Consider the following 23,650-nt stretch of genomic DNA (forward strand, 5'->3'; position numbering starts at 1 on the left):
TAGAGGTCATTATGAAAAGTTGTATGTAAACAAATTAGGCAACGTAGATGAAATGAACAAATTCCTATTAACACACCAATTACCGTAACTGTCTCTATTAAGAAAATCTGAATTGACCAATAGCCTGAAAAAAAAAATTGAATAATTTTAAAACCTTCCCACACAGAAAAGTCGAGGCCTAACATTCCTTCGCTGAAGAATCTATCAAACTTTTAGGGAAAAAATAATACCAATTCTATACACACCCTTTCAGTAAACAGGAGAAAAGAACACTTCCTAACCTTTTATAAGGTTCATATTACCCTGATATCAAAGCCAGACAAAGACATGACAAGAAAATAAAATAATAAACCAATATGACTCATGAACTCACTTTTTTGTCTTTATTGATTTATTTTTAGTAATCTCTACACACAATATGGGACTTGAACTCATGACCCGAGATCAAGAGTTTCATGTTCTGACTGAGCCAGCCAGGTGTACCTGGACACAAAAATTTTTAACAAAAAAAATTTTTTTTGAAGATTTTATTTATTTATTCACGAGAGACCCAGAGACAGGCAGAGACATAGGCAGAGGGAAACTGTCTGGGACTCAGTGGGACTCAGTCCCAGGACTCCAGGATCACACCCTGAGCCAAAGGCAGCCGCTTAACCACTGAGTCACCCAGGTGTCCCAACAGAATATTGTCCAACTGTACCCAACAACACATAAACAGGATTATACACTATGACTAAATGGAGTTTATTCTAGGAATGCCACGTTGCTTGAACTCTAAAAATAATACATCACATTAATAGAACAAAGGAAAAATGCATGATTTTCTCAACTGATGCAGAAAAAGAATTTGAAAAATTCAATTCTCATTATGATTTTTAAAAGCTTCAAGACTCTCAACAAAGCAGGAATAGAGGGGATTTCCTCAATCTGATAAAAGACATCTGCCAAAAACATACAGCTAACATCATACCTAATGATGAAAGACTGACTGCGTTTCCCCTATGACCAAGAACAAGAAAAGAACACCTGCTCTTACCACTATTATTCAACATTTTTTGTGGATGCCAGCCAGTACAAAAAGGAAAGAAAAATATTAAAGGTATACGGATTACTTTTAAAGAAATGGATCCTTGGAAGAAATTAAACTGTCTTTATTCATAAATTGCATGGCCTTGTACATAGAATATCCTAAGGAACTGATGAAAAGAAGAAAAAATCTATTAGAACTAATAAGTGAATTTAGCAAGGCCATAGATCCTAGATCAAAATATAAAAATCAGTTATAGTTCCATAAATTAGCAATAAACAAAAACGAGATTTTTCTCTCTCTCTCTCTTCCTCTGCCCCTCCTCTCCTCCCCTCTGTCTCTCTCCCTCTCTAATAATAATAATAATAATAAAATTCTAATTAAAAAACTGGCAAAAGATGGGGAATCCCTGGGTGGCTCAGCGGTTTAGCACCTGCCTTCGGCCCAGGGCGTGACCCTGGAGTCCCGGGATTGAGTCCCATGTTGGGCTCCCTGCATGGAGCTTGCTTCTCCCTCTGCCTGTGTCTCTGCCTCTCTCTCTCTCTCTCACTGTGCGTCTCTCAGAAATAAGTAAATAAAATCTTTAAAAAAAATTGGCAAAAGAACAGACATTTCACAGAAGATGATATATGGATGGTTAAATCAGCATGTGAAAAGATAGTCAACGTCATTAGCCATTAGGGAAATGCAAATTAAAACCATGATGAGATGTCACACCTATTAGAACTAAAATAAAGAAATCTGACAAAACTAAATGTTGGTGATGATGTAGAAAAACTGAATCTCTCATACATTCCTGATGAGAAGATAAAATGGTACAATCACTCCGGAAAATCCTGGGGCCGTTTCTTTTAAAATTAAACCGATGCTTATCACACAACTGAGAAGTCATACTTCTAAGCCTCTATCCCAGAGACTTAAAAACTTAAACACAAAACCAGTAGAGAAATTATTACAGTAGCTATATTTGTAGTAGTACAAACTGGAAACAATCTGAATGTGTTCCAAGAGGAGAATGGATACACAAACTGAGTTCCCAAACAATGTAATATTATCCTGTAAGAAAAGGAATGAACCATTGACATGTATATAATAACTTGGGTAGATCTCCAAAGGTTTCACGCTTTATGACTTTATTTATGTAACATTCCTGAAATGGCAAAATTATAGAGGTGAGCAACAGCTCACTGGCTGGCTGCCAGGAGTTAGGGATGGGGGAAGGGAGTTTCTTTGTGTTGATGGGGTAGTTCTGCATGTTGATTATGGTGGTGATTACATGCATCTGCACTTTTAATAAAGCTGCATAGAACTATACACGACACATACACACAAGGTGAAAAATGAATAAAGTCTACAATCTAGTTAACAATTTGGTCCCAAAGTCAATTTCCTTTTTTTTATATTGTACCATATATGATTGTGTTGATAATGAGTAACGATATGCATTTGTCAAAACTCACAGAACCATATACTTAAATAGGTGATTTTAACTGTGTGTAAATTCTACCTCAGAATGCTAATTTTAAAATATAAAATAATAAATTAAAAAAATAAAATAAAATAAAATAAAATAAAATAAAATAAAATAATAAATTGTACATTCACCGGAAAAGAGAGGAAGGAAGGGAGGGAGGGAGGGAGGGAGGGAGGGAGGGAGGGAGGGAGGGAGGAAAAGGTGAAGGAAGGAAGGGAAGAAGAAACAGCTACTTGGGAGTAAACAGAAACCACCCAAAGTAAAGGAAACACACACACACACACACACCACATTCATGTCCTCAGAAAGGGAGTATTATTTTTGTATTATTACAAAAAAATGATAATAAAAATAGGATACTCATTAATTAAAACTGTGACAGCAAAAAATAAAATAAAATAAATAAAATAAAAATAAAATAAAATAAAATAAAATAAAACTGTGACAGCAGATTTGAAAAACACAATAGTTAGAGGCTTAAGTTGAAGAAATCTTCTAGAAAGTAGTACAATAAGACAGAAATAGAAAATGGAAGAAAACACAAAATTGGAGGACCCATCTGGGAGGTCCTGCATCTGAATGGTGGAAGTTCCAGAGAGGGAAATGGAGGAGAAATCGGAGAAACCAAGGGCAGAGAATCCTCAACAACACAGGAGAATTTCCCAGACCTGAAGGAAAATGTGCTTTGAGACCGAAAGAGCCCAATAAATGCTCAGCATGACGCTACTTGCTGCTAAATGCAGAATACTGGGGACAAAGAGAAGATTCTAAAAGCTTCCAAAGATGACTGGCTCCTGAAAGCTCATTGTTAAATTTTAGGAATTTTGCAGCCAGTTGTTAAATGATTGGGAGCATGAAATCAGCCCTACTGGGAATATTTACACCATTATTTACATCATGGAAACTGCTAAGAGGGAAAGCTGGCTTAACAGCATATTGCTAAACAGTTAAGTACATTACAGCATATAATTTATGCAGCTGTTAACAGTAATAATTATGAAGAATGTATAGAAACACCAAAAATGTTGAGGCATCTGAGTGGCTCAGTCGGTTAAGTGTTCGACTCTCAATTTCAGCTCAGGTCATGATCTCACAGTCCTGGGACTGAACCCCGAATTGTAGGTTTCCAAGCTCAGCGGGGAGTCTACTTAAGACTCTCTCTCTCTCTCTCTCTCTCTCTCTCTCCCTCTGCCCCTCTCCCTCTCTAAAATAAATAAGTAAATAGCAAAAAAAATCCCACAGAAAATGTTGACATAACATTGTTAGGTAAGTAAACAAAAAGTATAAGCATGCTATAAATATAATTACAGTAAAATATATTCATAGGAACAGAGACCAAAGGAAATAAACACAGGAAAAAAGTTCTTTTGTTACAATGATGATAGGAGTGTTTTAAAGTTTACATGATCCCTATTATTGATATAAATTAAGATTAAACATGTTTGCTCAGCTCACCCTCCCCAAGTACCTACATCACAAATCTCACTTTCTTAATGAAAATCCTATAAATGGTGACTCACTGCTTTAAGGCTTTCTAGGATTCTAGACAGGTAATTTTATTTTTTTTTAAGATTTTATTTATTTATTCCTGAGAGACACACAGGGAGAGAGAGAGGTGGGGGTGGGGGGGCAGAGACACAGGCAGAGGGAGAAGCAGGCTCCATGCAGGGAGCCCAATGTGGGACTCAATCCCGGGTCTCCAGGATCAGACCCTGGGCCGAAGGCAGGTACTAAACCGCTGAGCCATCCGGGCTGCCCTAGGCAGGTAATTTTAAATTTTGTTCTGCCTCCCCAGCCCCATCTCCTATCACTTCCCTCCAGACCCTTGCACTCCAGTTCTATCAAACCAACTGAAAAAAAAAAAAAAAAAAACCAACTGCCACCGTGAAAGGCCTTCCTTCCCCCCTGGGGTTATCTTGAGGAACCCCCAGCATCCAGGGAGAATCTGCACACCCCACTCTCATGTGTGTCTCTGTGGTAATGCTTATCATTTCGCTGGAGGTGAGTTATGCCTTTGCTTAGGAGTCTGTTCTCTGCGGAAGAAACTGTCTTCCTGGAGCCCAGCTGCACACCGTAGGTGCTGTAAGCAATTATTCAGGGTTTGGGGAGGCAGGGTAGGAGGCTGTTGTAATGCCACCTCTTCCACGAAGCCCTCCTGATTCCCACACTACCACCATCCTTCTGGGAGAAACCACTCTCCCTCTCTCATATTGGCATGGCACTTGATGTGACCTTGGGTGATGGACTTATTCTCTCCGTAACTTAGCTTCCTCATCTGTAAAGCAGAGGCAATAACCTTACCTATGTCAGCAGATTATCATGACGATTAAACCAGGTTGTGGGGACCGCTGGCTCAGGGGTTGAGCATCTGCCTCGGGCTCAGGTCATGATCCCGGCGTCCTGGGATTGAGTTCCACATCGGGCTCCCCGCAGGGAGCCTGCTTCTCCCTCTGCTTATGTCTCTGCCTCTTTCTCTGTGTCTCACATGAATAAATAAAGAAAATATTTTAAAAATTAAAAAAGAAATAAATAAACCAGGTTGTGTTTTCAACACCCGTGCCATGCTCACAGTAAATACCCAATAAAAAGAAGCCACTGAGATGATGATTTTGACATTTGCCTTGCTCTCTCATATTGCAATATGTAAAAATTCTCACCTCTCCTATTAGATTGAAAACTCCTCTTGAGTGGGGAACATATCCTGTTTATCTCTGTATGGTCCACAGTGCACGGCAGCTGTCTGGCTACAGTAGACGTCTGACGGATCGCTCCTGGTGTTCATAAAGAATCACACACAGAGGCCATACACACATGCAGGTGTGTGCATATGCTTGTAGACACACATGTACTGATATGTCCATCTGTTGGCTAGACTGGCTGGTCTGCAGCAGTTGACCACCTCCGTCTTCTGGAAGTGGGGCATTCCCTAGCATGGCTCCTGCAATCTTCTCTCTCTTAGGGTTCCCACTGCTTCTCTGGCCACTACTTCTCAGCTTCCTTCACGCCCCCACCCCCACCCTGGTTTGCCCTGAAATGTCTGGTCCCCATGGTGCCATCTCAGCCCTGCTCTTCTCGCTCTGGGCACTATTGTAAGACTTCATCAAAACCACAGAAGAGTATAGAAAGGTCACAAGCCTCGGTGTCCTCAGCCTTATCCTCCCTTCTGACCTCCAGACCTCAAAGCCTGCCTCCTTCCTTCACCTTCCTTCCCCAGCACCTGTCACCAGCGCCATGGGCTTCGTGGGCTTCGTTGCCTTCAACAATAGCAGCCTTATAAGGATCCCATCCTCCACCCTCTTCTCGGTCCTATGGCCACCATCTCGGCTCCAGATCCTTCCACGTTTTACCTGGACCCTGCTGCCAGAATGAGCTTTCCTTGGGTCAATGTCCTGCTGAAATTCTGCCACTGTGAACAGAGGGAGGCACACTGATAGACAACATAATACATCAATGGTTGTTTCTTAACTGTAGAATCTAAGTGGTACGTATATGAGTGTTTGTGGCAATTCCTTCAACATTTTCTGTGCTTCAAATTCTTCATAAGATATGGGGGAAAATATCCTTCAATGGTTTCTTTTGACTTTTTGGATAAAACACAGACTCCATCACAGAGAATAGAAGATCCTCTACGATCTGGCCACTGCCTCCCTCCATAACCTCACCTGATGTCGCTCACATGTCCCCTTCCCCGTAAACCATCCCAAATTACTTGGAGCCACTGGGAAGGGTTGAGGGTATTTCATTCCTCTGTACCCACGGGCTTGCTGTACTAGATTCCCAGAATGTTCTTCCCTGTGTTCTTCCCAAAATCCTGCGTGCCCTTCAAGCTCAACTCAAGTGATGCTTCTTCTAGGAAGCCTTCGCTGACTTATCAGCTCCAAAGCTCCTCATCTGGTTCCAATGCCTCTGTCCTGGCTCTGCAAAAGTCTGTGGCATGAAGGGCCACACCTAGGACTGGATTTACAGCTATGCTGCCTCACTGGAGACCTGGCCCTAGGACTGGGCTCTAGTTACTGCTTCTGAATCACGGAGGATCTCTAATTTCTCCCCTCAGAGGACTCGTCCTCAGGCAGTTCCTCTGCGTGTGCCACAAATACACTTAGCTGGCTGAGCTGGATCCAGAGGCTAGAGGCGGCAGGCCCACCTGGGGAGGCCCACCCAGCCCCCGGGGCCTGCAGGAGGGGCCTGGCGGCCAGGGTAAAGGCCCCCCTCCTGAGGAAGAGATCCGGGCTGGGGTAGGGAAGAAGGCGGGGCCTGAAGCCGTGCAAGTCGGTGTCCCGGGCTGGGGACGGAAGTTGCAGAAGTACCATTAGTTTCAGTTTTGTTTCTCCCTCAGGCACCCAGCCACAGCAGCGTCCTGGCCTCGGGGGGCTCCCCACTCCCCATCCTGGAGCCCAAGGTCAGCTCAGGCCCGGTAAGGAGGGCCGGGAGGGCAGAGGAAGGAGGAGCTGAGCTGGAGGGAATGGGGGGAAGGGAGCGGGAGGAAGAGGAAGGGGGAGGGGAGGGGCCCGGAAGGCGGGAGGAGAAGGGAGGGGGTGCGGCACAGATCGCCCCACTCTGGAACCAGAGGCCTGATGCTTACCTGGGAGAGACCCTCTGTCCCTCTGTTGGCCTCGCCTCCCGGCCCCCACTCCCCAGAAGTTTGGGGGACACTCCCTCACCGCAGTCTCTTCCTGGGGGATTATTCCACTGTGCTGGCATCTGGGGAGAGTCACGGACCCACACAGCTCCCCCTTCCAGAGGCTTCTAGGAAAGCAGAAGCCCCTTGCAGGAGGCAGGCAGAAAGGCCTCTAGCAGATGAGGCACAGGCTCTGGTGGCCCCGAGGTTTAGCAGCTAGAAGGACAGCAGGACAGCCCCTTCCCCATAGCCTGCCTTCTTTCTGCTTCAGAACTCCTACCAAGGAAGTCCAGCAGAAGGAGGGCCCCCACCAGGTGCTGCTTCCAGGGTCTAGTGTATGTGGGATGCAGGAACTGGGCCCCCGTATCCTGCTCCAGCTTCCCGCTGGACCCTCCCCTGTGTCCTCTCTACCTGCCCCCACCCCAGCACCTGCCCCTAGCAGGACCTCAGGACCACTCACACAGGGCTAGCATCACACTAGCTATAGGCCTGTCACCCTGGGGTGCTAATCATTTCACTCTTAACTCCCTAAGGCTGGACTTCTTGGTCTTATCATTTCTCACAGCCCTAGGCACAAGGCAAGCAGTGTTTGCTTTTGCACTTTTGTTGAATGTATGTACGGAGCGGGGGAGCTCCCTAGCTCAAGAGCAAGTGGCCACAAGCTCTGCAAGATCAGAAGAAGATTCCTGGCCATTCAGGTGAGACCCCAGAACCTGGTGGGGCTTGAGGATGGGGGGAGAGGCAGGCTGGCAGGTACCCTCTGCCCTCTGACCCTGACCCCTCGCTTGCAGCATGGTTTCCCAGGGATCCTCGCCCTCCCTACTGGAAGCCCTGAGCAGCGATTTCCTGGCCTGTAAAATATGTCTGGAGCAGCTTCGGGCACCCAAAACGTTGCCCTGCCTGCACACCTACTGCCAGGACTGCCTGGCCCAGCTGGCCGAGGGCGGCCACCTCCGATGCCCCGAGTGCCGGGAGACGGTGCCTGTGCCACCGGCAGGCGTGGCCGCCTTCAAGACCAACTTCTTTGTCAACGGGCTGCTGGATTTGGTGAGGGCCCGGGCTGGTGGAGACTTGCGCGCGGGGAAGCCAGCCTGTGCGCTGTGTCCCCTGATGGGGGGGGCCGGCACAGGGGGGCCAGCCACGGCCCGGTGCCTGGACTGTGCGGATGACCTGTGCCAGGCCTGTGCTGATGGGCACCGCTGCACCCGGCAGACCCACACCCACCGGGTGGTGGACCTGGTGGGCTACCGGGCAGGCTGGTACGACGAGGAGGCCCGGGAGCGCCAGGCGGCCCAGTGCCCCCAGCACCCCGGGGAGGCTCTGCGCTTCCTGTGCCAGCCCTGCTCTCAGCTGCTGTGCCGCGAGTGCCGCCTGGACCCCCACTTGGACCACCCCTGCCTCCCACTGGCTGAGGCTGTGCGCGCCCGGAGGCCAGGCCTGGAGGAGCTGCTGGCAGGTGTGGACAACAACCTGGCTGAGCTCGAGTCCGCCCGGATGGTGGAAAAGGAAGCCTTGGCCCGTCTGCGGGAGCAAGCTGCTAAGGTGGGGACACAGGTGGAGGAGGTGGCTGAGGGGGTCCTCCGGGCCCTCCTGGCCCAGAAGCAGGAGGTGCTGGGGCAGCTACGGGCCCATGTGGAGGCTGCCGAGGAGGCTGCTCGGGAGAGACTGGGGGAGCTGGAGAGCCGGGAGCAAGTGGCCAGGGCTGCGGCTGCCTTTGCCCGTCGGGTGCTCAGCCTGGGCCGCGAGGCTGAGATACTCTCGCTGGAAGGGGCGATTGCCCAGAGGCTCCGGCAGCTGCAGGGTTGTCCCTGGATGCCTGGGCCAGCCCCCTGCCTGCTGCCCCAGCTGGAGCTCCATCCTGGGCTCCTGGACAAGAACTGCCGCCTGCTACGGCTCTCCTTTGAGGAGCAGCAGCCCCAGAAAGACAGTGGGAAGGATGAAGCTGGAAGCCAGGGAGGGGATGAAACTCAGAGCCGGAGAGAGGATGGAGCCAAGTCAGAGAGACAAGGTGCAATCCAGCCCCAGAGCAGGGATGGAGCTTATGCCCCAAAGGAGAACAGAGCCCAGACACCCCAGGAAGATGGAGCCCAGACCCCAAAGGAGGACAGAGCCAAGACACCCCAGGAAGATGGAGCCCAGACCCCAAAAGAGGGCAGAGCCCAGACACCCCTAGAAGATGAAGGAGCCCAGACCCCAAGGGGTGGCAGATCCAACAAAAAGAGGAAGTTCAAAGGCAGGCTCAAGTCAATTTCCCGGGAGCCCAGCCCAGCACCCGGGCTGAACTTGGAGGGCTCTGGCCTCCTCCCCAGGCCCATTTTTTCCTGCAGCTTCCCCACACGGATGCCTGGAGACAAGCGGTCTCCTCGGATCACAGGGCTCTGTCCCTTTGGCCCCCGGGAGATCCTGGTGGCCGACGAGCAGAACAGGGCACTGAAGCGCTTCTCCCTCAGCGGTGACTACAGGGGCGCGGTACCCGTCCCTGAGGGCTGCTCCCCGTGCAGCGTGGCCGCCCTGCAGGGGGCAGTGGCCTTCTCGGCTGGTGCAAGGCTCTACCTCATCAGCCCTGATGGCGAAGTGCAGTGGCGCCGGGCCCTGAGCCTCTCCCAGGCCAGCCACGCTGTGGCTGCGATGCCAAGTGGGGACCGGGTGGCCGTGAGCGTGTCAGGCCACGTGGAGGTGTACAACATGGAAGGCAGCCTGGCCACCCGGTTTATCCCGGGGGGCAAGGCTAACAGGGGCCTGCGGGCACTGGTGTTCCTGACCACCAGCCCCCAGGGCAACTTTGTTGGCTCCGACTGGCAGCAGAATAGTGTGGTGGTCTGTGATGGGCTGGGCCAGGTGATTGGGGAGTACCGGGGGCCAGGCCTGCACGGCTGCCAGCCAGGCTCTGTGTCTGTAGATAAGAAAGGCTACATCTTTCTGACCCTTCGCGAGGTCAACAAGGTGGTGATCCTAGATCCGAAGGGGTCACTGCTGGGCGACTTCCTGACAGCTTATCACGGCCTGGAAAAGCCCAGAGTGACCACCATGGTGGACGGCAGGCATCTGGTCGTGTCTCTCAGTAACGGGACCATCCATGTCTTTCGGGTCCGCTCTCCTGATAGTTAAAGGGCTAGGACTGGGGAGGGTCTGGGGGAGGGGTGGGGGGGCTGTAGGGAGGGACGATGGAGGCAAGGCTGCCATGGGATGTGGTGGCTGAGGGCATTTCCCGGAGGGCAGGGGCTGGCAACCTTTCAATGTGAAGTGCCAAACTGCCAACCCCTCTTCGGTGTGCAGGGATGGGACCAAGGGCGGTGGTATGACCACGGCTCTCAGAAACAGGGGAGGAGGGTGCCGGGGGCTACCTAGGCCTCCTGCTTTTTGTGGGTGACTGTCTGCCTCTGCTGATGCCCTTATAAATTAGGTTTCTGAAATTCGTAACCCTGTGCCAATTTGCGTTCTTCGAAACCATTCCCCAATGCAGTGGCTCAGGGAGGGTTGGTAGAAGGAATCCTCCAAGCCAAGCAGGGCTCAGGGTATGTCAGGTGTGTGCCTTCTGGAAGAGAGTTGAGAACCCAGCTTCCCCTCAGGGGGACGCCAGGTCATAAGAGGCGTAGGATTTTGAAATGGCCGCAGCCAGGAAGTAGAGGCTCCTCTGGTCATGGTGTCCCCCAGTGAAGGACAGAAAATCTGGCCTTCGTTTGGCTGAACTGAAGGGTGACGGGATTTGCCCTCAGGTAGGCTGTTATTGCTGAGGGAAATAACCTAGTTCTAGCCCTGAGGGCTAGGTGTGGGGCCATGGGGCCAAACCAGCTGGAAAACCTGAGAAGTCAGTAGTGGGTCTGGGCCGGGAGGAGGAATGAAATCTACAGGGAAGGATTCCGTTGGAGGTGAGCTGTGACCACTGGTCTCTTGCATGGGCAGTGGCAGAGCCAGAACCGAGGTGGACATGTTGAGCCAGGGGCTGTCTTGAGACGACCAAAGGGAATTTAATGTAGGGATTGTGAACGATGGAATGTTCATGGGAACCAGAGGGATTTTGGACAAGTCCAGAGGGAAAGCGCAGGGCATTAGGAGTGGGGAGAAGAAGCCCCTTTTCTGGAGAGGTCATTGCTCATTCATTGAAGCAATAGGGAAAATCATCAATGTCAAGCAGATAAATTCAATTATATAAGAACTTCAGACATTTGCACAGCAAAGAATACTGAAAGATGAAAGGAAAACCAGTTAAGGGGAGGAAGCTATGTAGAATTGGTCCGAATAAGGACCATGAGCCTCTAGTAGAAGCAGTGACCAAGAGATCTACTTGGTTCAGAAGACCAAACAGGCTGGCCCCCAGGAGGTAACTCACACAGACCAGCGTTAGGAAACAATCAAATAAAGTCAACCCCTTGCATCCATCAGAAATACATTTTAAAAATATGTCGTGGAGAAATAGACTCCCGGCACCAGGGAGTCATGCTTTTTTGGAGAGCAGTTTGGCAATACTTGACAAAGGTAGAAAGAAATGACTGTAAGACTAAGTTATCTCACTTTGGGGAATACATTCTGGGAAAATAATTCAAAAGAAAGAAAGTATTTGCACAGAGATATTTGTGGCCACCTCTATATCACAGTCATCAATTGGAAACTGCTTGGCTGTGGGGGACAGGCGAGAAGATTGTGGTCTATTAAGACGATGAGCTATTGCCTTCACATATGACAACTATGAGAACTATTTTGAAAAATATGATGCTATGTGATGCAATCACAGCAAAAAAAAAAAAAAGAGAGAGAAAGGGAGAGAGAGAATTTGGAATGATGATCACATAATGATAGCAACAAGGTAAAAGTATTTCTGAATAGTTATCGAGTGGAAATAGGTTCAACATTTGTAAATAGTGATTTGGGAGACTGGGTTCTGGTCCTTTCGTGCTGTTACTCATATATACACATTCCTACTTCAGTTATTATTGACCATTACATAACATATATGCTTGAATATTTGCATCAAAAAAATAAACCTCTATAAATGATATTCGAGAATAGCTATTGGATTTGCAAATGAATGTGTCAGTTAGCACAAATGAGACTGTCCGGTTGAAGGAGAGGCAGGAGTTGGGGGAGAATCCCAACTGGCCAGGGCCCCACAGGGAAGAAGAGCCTGTCTGGTGAATGACCATGAAACCTGCCCTGGGGACGTATGCAGAGGTCACAGAGTCCTCTGGGGTGATCAGATCATTGTGGGGTGTCCCCAAGGCAGGGGAAGTTCTTGCTGAGCTCACCAACTAATTCAGACCAATTGGAAGCCAAGTGGTGTTTCTACGGAACCAATTGTGTAGGGTGAGTTGTATGGGGATGGGGATGGGGACAATGTTTTCTCTTCTTTGCAGCTCTACTTGCAGAGAGCACAGCAATGGCTCATAGTAGGTGCTCAATGAACATTTGTGAAATGAATTAATGCCTAGAAAAAGGACACTTCAGATGTCTCAGCCCCAGCCAACCAAGTTGTCTAAAATCTTGGCTGGTGGGAAATCTCTGGTAGGGGGCACTGTGGACACAGTCCACCTAAACCTCCCAGGGGGTGGCCCAGCTCTGGGTCACACAAGAGATGAGATTGGGGTGCCTTGCTTGTGTGTGAAGGGGGACCTGGTGGGTCATAGGCTCTGGGGGATCATATACCTTCTAGAGCTGCAGGGACCACATGACTTTCCTGGAAGCTGTAGGAATCCTGGGAAGGTGGGCATTGGAAGAATGATGAAAGTACTAACTTTTCCTCATTAAGGGACAGGGGTAGGAAGGCACAACACACTGACAAAATGTGAGAGGGAAGGGAAATGCAGCATTGAGCATAATTTGGGAGCAAAACTGTAACCATGACCTAGGACCACTCAGCACCACGAGAAAGTTCTTGTTTAAACTACAGATGTTACGAAACCAGGAACATCCTGAAAGATACAACACCTCCCCCATACATACACACACACACACACACACACACACCCTGCATTGGACTATGACCATTAACTTGATCAATCATCCCATTTTGTGTCTGGGACTTTCGAGGTTGTGGATATACTGGTGAAAGAAGCATGTGGTTTGGGTAGAGAGAGAGGGAGTAGAAAACTTCTCCCATAGTCTTTGTGTCTCATAAAGGGGAGGGAATGAGACAGCAGAGACCTGGATTGAGTGCCGGCTCCTCTATGAAATAGCTGTGTGATCTGGGCTAGCTTCCTAACTTCTCTGAGCCTCAGTTGGTATAGCAGTAACATGAGGATCACATTAGGCACCACACCCACCTCACAGGGTTGTTTGTGAGTCCTGGGTGAGGAGCACGGGGAAGTGCTTTGTGTACCATACATACGGCTTAAATCTGAGGTATGGGTCAGGAGCAAGCTCAGCCGACCCATACTGACCTAACTTAGACTCTTCTAACATGGAAGCCTGCGTGGGGATGTTATATGAACGTATCGTGAGGTCAAAGCTCAAGAAGGTCCAGGTAGAGTTATGACCTGTTTTTCCTTTGGAGGAGGTGTTTTGTTTTGCTTTGTAGCAGCTATTTGAAAAAGCCATATGTAAGACACAGCAGTAACTATAGGAGCAGAGGGGACCAATGGCTCGCTTGCTAAGAGTGCTGTTCCTAAAATCCAGCAGAGAACCAGACTGCCAACAAAGGACTGATAACCGTAGGCTCTTAGGAAAAGTTCAAGATGGCAGGCGTGGCCCGATCTTTTGATAGTTTAGAGGTAATATAATTTGGGTGGGGCTAGCTCTCCCGCCATCGTAATCTTCTTATTTCTGTATCTATAAAGCCCTGTCATTCTTATACATGCTATAGAGATAGAATTCCAGAGGGGCGGAGGTCTGAGAGGGAAGGCAGAAATCTTCCGAGGACATTGGTGCGGCCAGTGATCTGGGCTGGGCAGGATTCAACAGGTGGGGGCCAAGAGCAGGTGTTGGACCATCTCTCCGTGGCAGGGCAGCTGACGAGCGCAGATACCCTGCAAATGAAGTGGAGATTGAACAGGTCTGCCTCGGGGGTGGGCTGGGGAGGGTAGCGGTTTGGGACTAGCTGGGGCAGAGGGCTGCCGGAGCACACTCGAGAAGACGATCGAGCCGTAGAAAGATCAAGTTCAGTGGCAGGCTTAGGAAAATAGGTGATTTGACTCAAACTAGCAGAACCAGCCTGCCCACTGGTTCACAAATATAGTTTAATTAAATGGATCAGGATAGGAGCAAAAATAGGTTTTTCTGGGGACCATGGATGCCTTTTACAGGAGTGGAGTAGGTACAGTGGGGTCGGGCAGGACCTCACCTGAAGCCCCAGGTGAGGAACCTTCAGGACCAGGTAGAGAAGGGCCTATATATAGGGAGGTGATTAGGAAGGAGTTTTGGGAACATAACCTGACTTGTCTTGGGAGAAAGTTTGAACTGGTTGGCTTGGCAGCCAAGAGAGAGATGAGGCTGAAAACAGAATCGGGACCTCAGTACCCATGGTGTCAGCCCAGTGAATTTTTCTTAGTTGCTGTGGGCCGAAGGATCTGCGTGGTAAGCTTTCCTTCCTTTGTATACTTCATATCATTCTTTTGTTTCTTAATAAATTGGAAAATCATGAACCTTTTCTTAGATGGATTCATGACTATGGGGAACTGTCAACACCAAAGCTCAGAGAGCAAAGGGCACCAGATGTCATGACCACCCCTGCTGTAGCTCCAAAGATGCGAACACACAGCCCTTGGAGGACACTGTTGGAGCGGAGTGACTGGTACAGACACCGCATGTGCCCTCCCCAGTCCCTCCACTCCCACTTATAGACAGAGGGGGCCCCTGGGCAGAGATGTGAATCTTCCAGGATAAGCCTTGGCGGGAGCCAGCAGGTGACCTGGTTCTGTAAGACTGCATGTGGGCACAGTCATGTGGAGTACAATTGCATGAAGGTGTTGGGGGTTGGGGAAGGCAGGCCAGGGGCCCCAGTCAGGGTGCCTGTGCCCACCACTGGTCTCCGCTTGTTTTCTGGTTTGAAGGAACCAAACAAGGATCTGTGGGCACCTTCCAGCATGCACAGTGGGCCCTGCAGGGCTGGGAGGTATCAGGGTTCTAGGAAGATCTGCCTGATAACCAACCCTGCCCGCTCTGACTAGTCTCCAGAACCCCTCAAGGAGCTCCTGCAAACACACACATACCACCACCACCACCACCACCACCACCACCCCACCCCCGCCACTGGCTGTGCTGAGCCAGAGGGGAAGGAGCTCAGGTGTTGTTTCTAACTCACACAACCTCTGGCTTCCTTGTCCAACATAGAATCGCAGTTACTGAGAGCCTGCCTACCTGTGCTTCCTACCCCTCGGCTTCCAGAAACCTCCACCTACAAAGTAGGAATCATTAACATGATTTGACAGAGAGGGACACCAAAGGTGGTGAGGCTTGCTCGTGATGAGTAGATTTAAATTCTGACCCCAGCCAACTCTGAATCCCGAGACTGAGTCGCTCTCCCTCTGTTCATCAGTGACAGCTGAATGGAAAGAGATCAGAGGTTCTTTCCTAAGCTCACAGACCAGGCCCTTGTCCCTATAATAAGTCTGGAATCTAGACACAGGAAGGGAAACTCAGAGATACTTCTGAGCATCCCACTGTCTAGCGCTCACTGGCGGGGGCGGGGTGGGAGGCGGGTGGGGGCTTGGTGAGCAAAATGGAGAAGGAAAGACAGCGGAGGAGAGAATGTTTTGAGTGGCTTGGTGGGGAAGCAGGGGGTGGGGGGTCGGGGCCCACCACTGCTGCGGTGACAGCCTGAATAAGAATTCCACAATTCATCATCGAATGACTCAGCCGGGCTTTGGACCGGCGCCTCTGTGAGCCCTGGGGAGCATGACTCAGCAGCGGAGGGGGCCGGGCGCAGGAGACACAGCCAGCCGTGGTCCATGTGAGCGGTAACTGCGGGCAGAACGGCCTGTTCCCAGCTCCAGACCCCAAGGCGGAGCATTTGCCTCTGTGGTCAGACGCACACGGCCTGGGGTTCCTGGCCATGTGGCCAAACCTCCTCCCTCAGATCTGGGTCTCTCCTCCTCTGTGGTTGAGAAGGCAGCCCCAGAGACAGTGGGGCTGCTCCTTTCCCTCTCAGCCTTGGGGTCTGCAGCAGGGTGCCATGGCCACAGACTCTAGGGACCTCTCTCCCCTTCACTGCGTGGCCAGGGTGAGGCCAGCCTCCTTATAAGGGCCTCACTGTAGGGGCGGGGAGGTGGGCACATGTCATGGGCTGGGCACACCACTGGGCAGATGGTCACAGCATCCCTCCTCTACTGCTGAGGGCAAAGGAATGGGGCTCTCTGGTTGATTTTGTTCAAAGGTCTCAGAAAATGTCTCTTCCCCCTCAGACATAAAGAATTGTCTCCCCTTAACACTAAGGTAGGGACAGTCCATCAACTTACCAGCAGAAAACAGCCCCCGAATCCGGGGGAGGGAGAGACACAGAGGTTGTAGGTCATCATGCAGGGCACACAGATCTGCTTGTCCCCGCCAGCGACCCCAGTCATTTTCTCACCTAGATTATTCACACACAGTCCCCTCCTCCCCAGAACAAGAACTTCTCATTCACATGGAGCATCCCACAATCAGGTGTTCTGTAAATATTTGTTGGCTGAAAGAACAAATGAGTGAATTTGTGCTAAAACCTAGTCAGCAGAGGGAGGAACAGGCTACTCCATGGCCTGGGCAGGCCCTGGGGCAAAAGGGGTTTATCCCTCCTCCTTAGAAAGGAGGCATGAATAAGAGTGAAGTTATCCAAAAACTGTAATCCCACTCTGCTGTCCCTCCCACCCCAGTCCTTCAAACTTCCACTTCTACTATTTTATTTAATTATTTGTCCTGTTTATGTATTGTTTACCTTTTTTTTTTTTCTTCTCCAGTTGCCACCCTGGGAAGGACAGGGCTTTTGCCTGTTTTTTGCACTGATCTATTCTACACCCATAGAATAATGCCTGGGATATAGTAGATAATGAATGAATGAATGAATGAATGAATGAATGAATGATATCCATTGAACATTTCCTCTGAGCCAGGCCCCTTCCTACCTGCTTTGCACTTTACATGTATTATCTCATTTAGGGCCCTCAACTGCTCTAGAAGGTAACTATTACTATCATCCCTGGTTTAAAGATGAGGAAGGTGAAGTTGGAGATTATGCACCGAGAACAAGATCTCCGGGATCTGGGCAAGGGGCTGGGCAGAGGCCAAGGCCAGCTGTGGTCTGTCTGGGGCCAGCTCTCCATCACTCCCCCAGGAGGCGCTGTTCACGAGGCCTTCCAGGGAAGCCACATCCTGCTCATCCAACCCTTCTGGTCGATGTTGTTCTTTATCACTCTTCCTACCGACTTCCCACATCAACCTATTCCACCCCCAAAAGATATTTCTGCCCTGAAATGCAGCTCTCCAGCTTCCAGACTTTTCCTGGTAGAACCACAGAGACTTTGAGGGCAGAGAAGGGGACTAGGGAGCCTAGGCCCGGCTCTTGTCCCCAGGGCCCTGCACAGCTGGGGCAGGGCTGTTCTGTGGCCCACTCCCTAACACCTCCTTTCCTGCTGTGCCCCAGACTATGTGCGGGACTGAGCCCCAAGCTGAAGGAAGGCAGAACTGCCCCCCTCCCAGATCACTTTTCTATGGGTTTCCTACTTCTGGGAACTCAGCTAGAACACAGGGACGCCCTGCCTATGCCAGGGCGCCAGCACTCCCAGACACCGTCTCCTCATCCGGGCGGCTCTGCAGAGTGCCAGGCAGGGGGAACTGAGTCCGTCATCCCCTGCTTTACCCCCCAGTCCCCTTCTCTGCCTCCAAGGCTCTGTGGTTCTCCCGCCAGGAAGACTCTGGAAGCTGAGGAGATGCTGTGCTTCAAGGAAGAGATATCTTTTGGGGGTAGGACTGAGTCATGTGGGAAGTTGGTAGGAAGAGTGATAAAGAAAACCATCAACCAAAAGGAATGGAGGAACTGGGGTGGGCTTCCCTGGAAGGCCTCCTGGGCAGTACCTCCCCGGGGGAGGGATGGAGAGCTGGCTGCATGCAGGCCACAGCTGGTGCTGGCCTCCGCCCAGCCCCTTGCTCCCAAGTGATCTCTGGAGAAAAGAATGGAGGCCCAGGAACTTCAGGAATGGAGAGAAGCCTGCAGAGCCCTGAGGGCACACACATCCCTGCTCAGGGAGACATAGCACCTCTGTCTCTATCTAAGGGCTCAGGGAGGCAGCCAGAGAGGAAAGGAAGGAGGCTGGGATGTCTAAGCAACATCTGGAAGTGGGTCGTCAGAGGAGGCGGAAGCCGGATAGGAGGTTGTCAGGGAGAATCTGAGTCCACATGTTGGAGAAGCTGTACCACACCTCCCATATGGGTTTCTGCATGTGGCTGGACCCAAGCATCCTCGCTGGTGTTTGTATGAGAGAGGGGGTGTATCTCTGTGGTCTTGTAAACATGTGGGGGGAGGCATGTTGGTAGGGTGTTCCCGGGCAGGGCGCCATGCGCCTCATCAAAGAATGAAGACTGGAATTTCCCTGAAGCTCATTTCCTATCATTTAATCCTCAGTCGAGGACCACAGCTGCCAAGTCTGCCCACCACTCCAGGACAAGTGCTGGGGAGCAGGGCAAGGAGCAGAGCCCCCCAGGAGTGCCTCCGTGCCCTGCCCACCTCTCTATCCAGCAGCCCCCTCTCCTACCACAGAAGGTTATATGCCTTCCCTCTGGGGTTCCTCTTCCTTTCCTCCAGGAAAGGGATTCAGGATGAGGAGAGCCACATTTTTTTTCCAGCTCCATCATTCATTAATGAGTGACCCCTGCATAGGTTTCCTTCCTTTCTTTCTTTCTTTCTTTCTTTCTTTCTTTCTTTCTTTCTTTCTTTCTTTCTTATCCCATTCATTCATTTGAGAGAGTGTGTGTGAAAGCGAGCAAACATGGGGGTGGGTAAGGAGGGACAGAGGGGAAGGGAGAAGCAGACTCCCCATTGAGCAGGGAGCCCAGCTACAACTTGACTTAGGGCTCAATCCCAGGACTGGGAGATCATGACCTGAGCCGAAGGCAGATGCTTAATCAGCTGAGCCATCAGCATCCCCCCACCCCGCATAGGTTTCTTAACCTCTCTGGACCCTGTTTCCTTGTCTGTATAATGGAGGGAGTGAGATATCCTGTGGGGCCCCCAAATGAAGAAATCAAAACCACAATGAGATACCACCTCACACCAGTGAGAATGGTGAAAATTAACAAGACAGGAAACAACAAATGTTGGAGAGGATGTGGAGAAAGGGAACCTTCCTCTTGCACTGTTGGTGGGAATATGAACTGGTGCAGCCACTCTGGAAAACTGTGTGGAGGTTCCTCAAAGAGTTAAAAATAGACCTGCCCTACGACACAGCAATTGCCCTGCTGGGGATTTACCCCAAAGATACAGGTGCAGTGAAACGGCAGGACACATGCACCCCAATGTTTCTAGCAGCAATGTCCACAATAGCCAAAGTGTGGAAGGAGCCTCGGTGCCCATCGAAAGATGAATGGATAAAGAAGATGTGGTCTATATATACAAGGGAATATTACTCAGCCACTAGAAATGACAAACACCTACCATTTGCTTCGACGTGGATGGAACCGGAGGGTATTATGCTGAGTGAAGTAAGTCAGTTGGAGAAGGACAAACATATGGTCTCATTCATTTGGGGAATATAAAAAATAGCGAAAGGGAATAAAGGGGAAAGGAGAGAAAATGAGTGGGAAATATCAGTGATGGAGACAGAACATGAGAGACTCCTAACTCTGGGAAACAAACAAGGGGTGGTGGAAGGGGAGGTTGGTGGGGGGTTGGGGTGACTGGGTGACAGGCACTGAGGGGGGCACTTGACGGGATGAGCACTGGGTGTTATGTTGGCAAATTGAACTCCAATAAAAAAATATACAAAAGAAAGAAAAGAAGAAAGAAAGAAAGAAAGAAAGAAAGAAAGAAAGAAAGAAAGAAAGAAAGAAAGAAAGGAAGGAAGAAAGAGGGGGAACCCTGGGTGGCGCAGCGGTTTAACGCCTGCCTTTGGCCCAGGGCGCGATCCTGGAGACCCGGGATCGAATCCCACGTCGGGCTCCCAGTGCATGGAGCCTGCTTCTCCCTCTGCCTGTGTCTCTGCCTCTCTCTCTCTCTGTGTGACTATCATAAATAAATAAAAATTAAAAAAAAAACATTATTAGAAAGAAAGAAAGAAGAATGTAGATGCACCAGCCAGTGCCTGGCACACAGGTGATGTCCAGTCAGAAGTCATCATTGCAAAAAAAAAAAAAAAAGAAGTCATCATTGCTTCCTCCTCTCACCCCTTGGGACCATGTGCCTTTTCCCCACACCTTCTGGGGACAGAGACCCGGGCTGAGCTGTTTACCTCCCACTCCATGCACAAATCAGTCAGTCTACCATACAGAAGGCATTTCCTGGGCCCTGCCTCTAAGGGACTGATGCAAATAGCAAGTGCAAACATGTCAAGGGAAGATATGGCCAGTTGTGGAAAGCGGCAGGTCACCCAAATGAAGTGACTTTACTGTGCACTTTCATCACAGCCCCACCTAGCTCCCTACTAACGTTTTGCACACCATGGACAAACCTATCTCAGGGTCAACTGACAGCAACTGGACCCACAAAGACTAGGGCTGGCAACCAAATGCCAACTTATTAATTTGTTGACAGAGCCACGATCCCCAGGCACCTGGACACACCTCTTCGGGTGGCTTCAGAATCGAATGGCTGAGTATGGGATTGGAACGAGGCCAGGGCATTGGATGGTTTCAATGGTTGGATGATATAGGCCGAGGCATCCATACCACCTCAGGACAACCCAGTCCCACGACCTGACCCCTGAGGTTTTCAGGACAGGGCACTCACTGTCTGGCACAGCCTAAAACCCAGACCCCAGGTGGGTCTCCTGGAAGCTCCATTCATAATGAGGCGGGGGACTCTCCCCTCTCTGTTGGCATCTTTCCCCAGGCAGAAGACAACATGGTTAGGTCCCTAAAATGCATTTGCAATCTTATCTGTCCTTCTGAGATTTCACCCAGGTCTCCTTAATTGAATTTGGGATATTTACAGACAGACAGTCTCCTAGGTAATTTCTACAGAGGGCTAATATCCTCTCCTAAACCGTGTTTCTTCCTAATTGAATTTTCAGAAGGCAATGTTAACTTCAAGGTACTTGGCTGTCAGGCCTGAGGTCCTGCCCACGTGGGGTGGTATGAAGGCACAGAGGAAAGCGAACACCCAGACAGTTCCTACCTCTAAATGGCACGCAGCCCGGCATAGAAAACAAATCAGCACGTGTGGTACACTTGAACAACCATCCAGTGCTGAGTGGTGTGGCTGACCACGTGGGTCTGATCGCAAGAGTGCTCAAGTTCACAGGAGAGATAGCTTAGGGTGGCCTGGAGGAAGCTAGAAGGGCTTTGGAGAAAAGGTAGGATCCAAGGCCCCTTGGGAGGCTCTGGGATGGGCTGATTTACATAAGAACAGCAGGGGAGATGGGTGGGAAAACCGGAAGTCAGGTGGCAGAGAAGAGGAGACACTTAAGGAAGAACATTCTGTCCCCATCAGGAATGCCTTCCTACTTTCCCTCTTTCACCCATTGTTCCTGCTGATCTTCTCCATACAGGAGTTGGGTTTGTGGAGAAGCCCAGGAAGCTTAGGGAGGCCCTGCGATGAACACAGACCTAGCAGGTGCCCAGCACTCCAGCCCCACTGCCACCCCAGCCACACACACCACACCACACACACACACACACACACACACACACACACACACACACACACACGTGCCGGCTCAGGCTCAGCCGCAGAGCTAGTGTCCACCAGCAGGAAAGCCCTGTCACAGAGGCAGGGCAGGGAGCCTCTGCCCCAGACCAGCCTTGCGCCTTCCACCTGCTGCACTGACTCTGTGCCTGATTCAGCCTGGAAACCAGCCCAGAGTACCAGACACAACAGCACCTCTTCCCCTTACCTACAGTCCCTTGGGGTTTGCAGAAGTGACAACAGGAAGTTCCCGAGTTGGGGGCTTTCCATCTGGGATCAGTGGCTGCCTCCCACCTCAGCACATTTCCCTGAGTGAGCCACTGCTACAGAGTGCGTGGGATGCCACTTCCTGAAAGGATAAACCCTTGAGGATGTAGGTCCCCCAAGCTTGTCCTAAGGGTGTAGGTCTACTTGATACATCCAGAGCAGAATGGGCCTGTCAGCAGCAGTCAGCTCAGAATAAAAGCACCCCCACACTCAATTTCCTCGACCCCAAAGCTCTCCTGTTGGTCTCTCTATAATTTCACTGTTGTCCCCTCTGAAGGGAACCTTGGAAATAAGACAATTGCCCTTCTGCTTCTCTAGACCACTTGATCCTTTGACAGAGCCAGCCAGGGCAGGGCTGAAGGCTCAGGAGGAGGGTGAGGTCCCCACCTGCAGGGTACCCACACCCACCCCCAGCTCCTACCGACCCTGGCATGACCCACACAAGCCGTCTGGGTCTGGGGCCAGCCCTATTGGGTGGTGAGTTGGCAGGCTGGGCTGCACTCTGGGAAAGAGGGAGTGTGCCTGAGGGAGCCAGTTGTCGGTCCAGGCTGTGAATAACGGGGGCCTCATCACCACCTGGAGCTGCAGGGGCAGGAGTACCAGCACCAGGGCTGACTAAGAAGAAAGCAGGTCAGGGCGGGTGCATGACGGGCAGGGAGCAGGGAGGCTCCACCAGGCACCTACACCCAGGGCAAATCCCCTGACCTGCTCTTGGTGCTCTTCCTTCCCGTACTCTTCTCCCCACTCGACTCTGCTTCCACAGACTGACACGTCCTCCCCATCCTCTCCACCATGCCCCTCTGTCTTGTCCCAAAGGTCGGGTCTCCAGACCCTTTGTTGCCTGCCCCAGGCCACAGACATCCCTTGGCTGGATGCCTGGGCTCATGTGTCACTCAAGAGGCATTTGGCACACTCTTCCTTGGAACTCCTTGTCTTTATAATTGCCTTTTTCTCCAGAACTGGGCCCTCAGTCCTTCCAGGGCCAGAGCCCTGTCTCCAGCCCCAGACCCTTTACATGTTCCACGGGCAGAAAGGGCAATAAAAGCAGCTCTCCGCCAAAGCTTGCAGATGGCAGTTATGATAGTGACCATCTTGCAGATCCAGTTCATGGGCTGGCTCTCACAGGGGCTTTCCTGAGCATTCTGTGTGTCACTCTTCTAAGGCACTCGAGGCCCATCCTGGCTTCTCTGGCTCTGAAGGTTAAGACAGTCCCTCCATGCCCTGGACCAGCTTTTCATCTCCTCTCTGCCTGCTCCACCCATCTCAAAGTCGGGCGCGAAGTCCGAGGTCAACAGAGTAAACAGCCCACAAACGTGATTGGGACCGGGAAAGTTCTGAGTAGATGGGTCAAAGGGCAGGGTGGCATGTCTCCCTCCACAGCCCCTTCCAGAGGCTACGGCTCCCTGTCACCATGCAACGCAGGTCAAGGCCTCGGGGAAGACTGTCAGGTAGATTCTTTCTAGTGTGTTGAGGTCCCCACCTCCCAAAGCCACTGGGGGCCCCAAAGGTCTGAAATTGCACACC

The 23,650-nt window shown here is 50.5% G+C and overlaps 1 protein-coding gene and 1 long non-coding RNA gene across 7 annotated transcripts; one reads left to right on the forward strand and one right to left on the reverse strand.

The window, feature by feature from the left end:
* Window positions 1–369: 369 nt before the first annotated feature.
* On the reverse strand, window positions 370–7,486 carry LOC140639014 (uncharacterized). Of its 3 annotated transcripts, none has more exons than XR_012035902.1 (3): window positions 7,084–7,486; window positions 5,159–5,907; window positions 370–4,975 (listed from the first exon to the last, which is right to left on the reverse strand). It is a non-coding gene; the product is annotated as an uncharacterized lncRNA (long non-coding RNA). The 3 variants fall into 3 exon arrangements; XR_012035901.1 differs by lacking the exon at window positions 7,084–7,486 and adding an exon at window positions 6,646–7,040; XR_012035900.1 differs by lacking the exon at window positions 7,084–7,486 and adding an exon at window positions 6,809–7,038.
* On the forward strand, window positions 6,563–14,693 carry TRIM56 (tripartite motif containing 56). 4 transcript variants are annotated; one of them, XM_072837307.1, is made up of 4 exons: window positions 6,563–6,698; window positions 6,838–6,915; window positions 7,685–7,817; window positions 7,911–14,693. In XM_072837307.1, the coding sequence occupies exon 4, from the start codon at window positions 7,912–7,914 to the stop codon at window positions 10,225–10,227; it is 2,316 nt and encodes a 771-aa protein (XP_072693408.1). In that variant the 5' UTR covers window positions 6,563–6,698; window positions 6,838–6,915; window positions 7,685–7,817; window position 7,911; the 3' UTR covers window positions 10,228–14,693. The 4 variants fall into 4 exon arrangements, with proteins under 4 accessions (XP_072693408.1, XP_072693411.1, XP_072693409.1 ...); XM_072837310.1 differs by having other exon boundaries at window positions 6,838–6,900; XM_072837308.1 differs by lacking the exon at window positions 6,563–6,698 and adding an exon at window positions 6,718–6,736.
* Window positions 14,694–23,650: the final 8,957 nt, after the last annotated feature.

The sequence above is a fragment of the Canis lupus genome, chromosome 8 (genome assembly GCF_048164855.1).
Source record: "Canis lupus baileyi chromosome 8, mCanLup2.hap1, whole genome shotgun sequence".
NCBI lineage: Eukaryota > Metazoa > Chordata > Mammalia > Carnivora > Canidae > Canis > Canis lupus.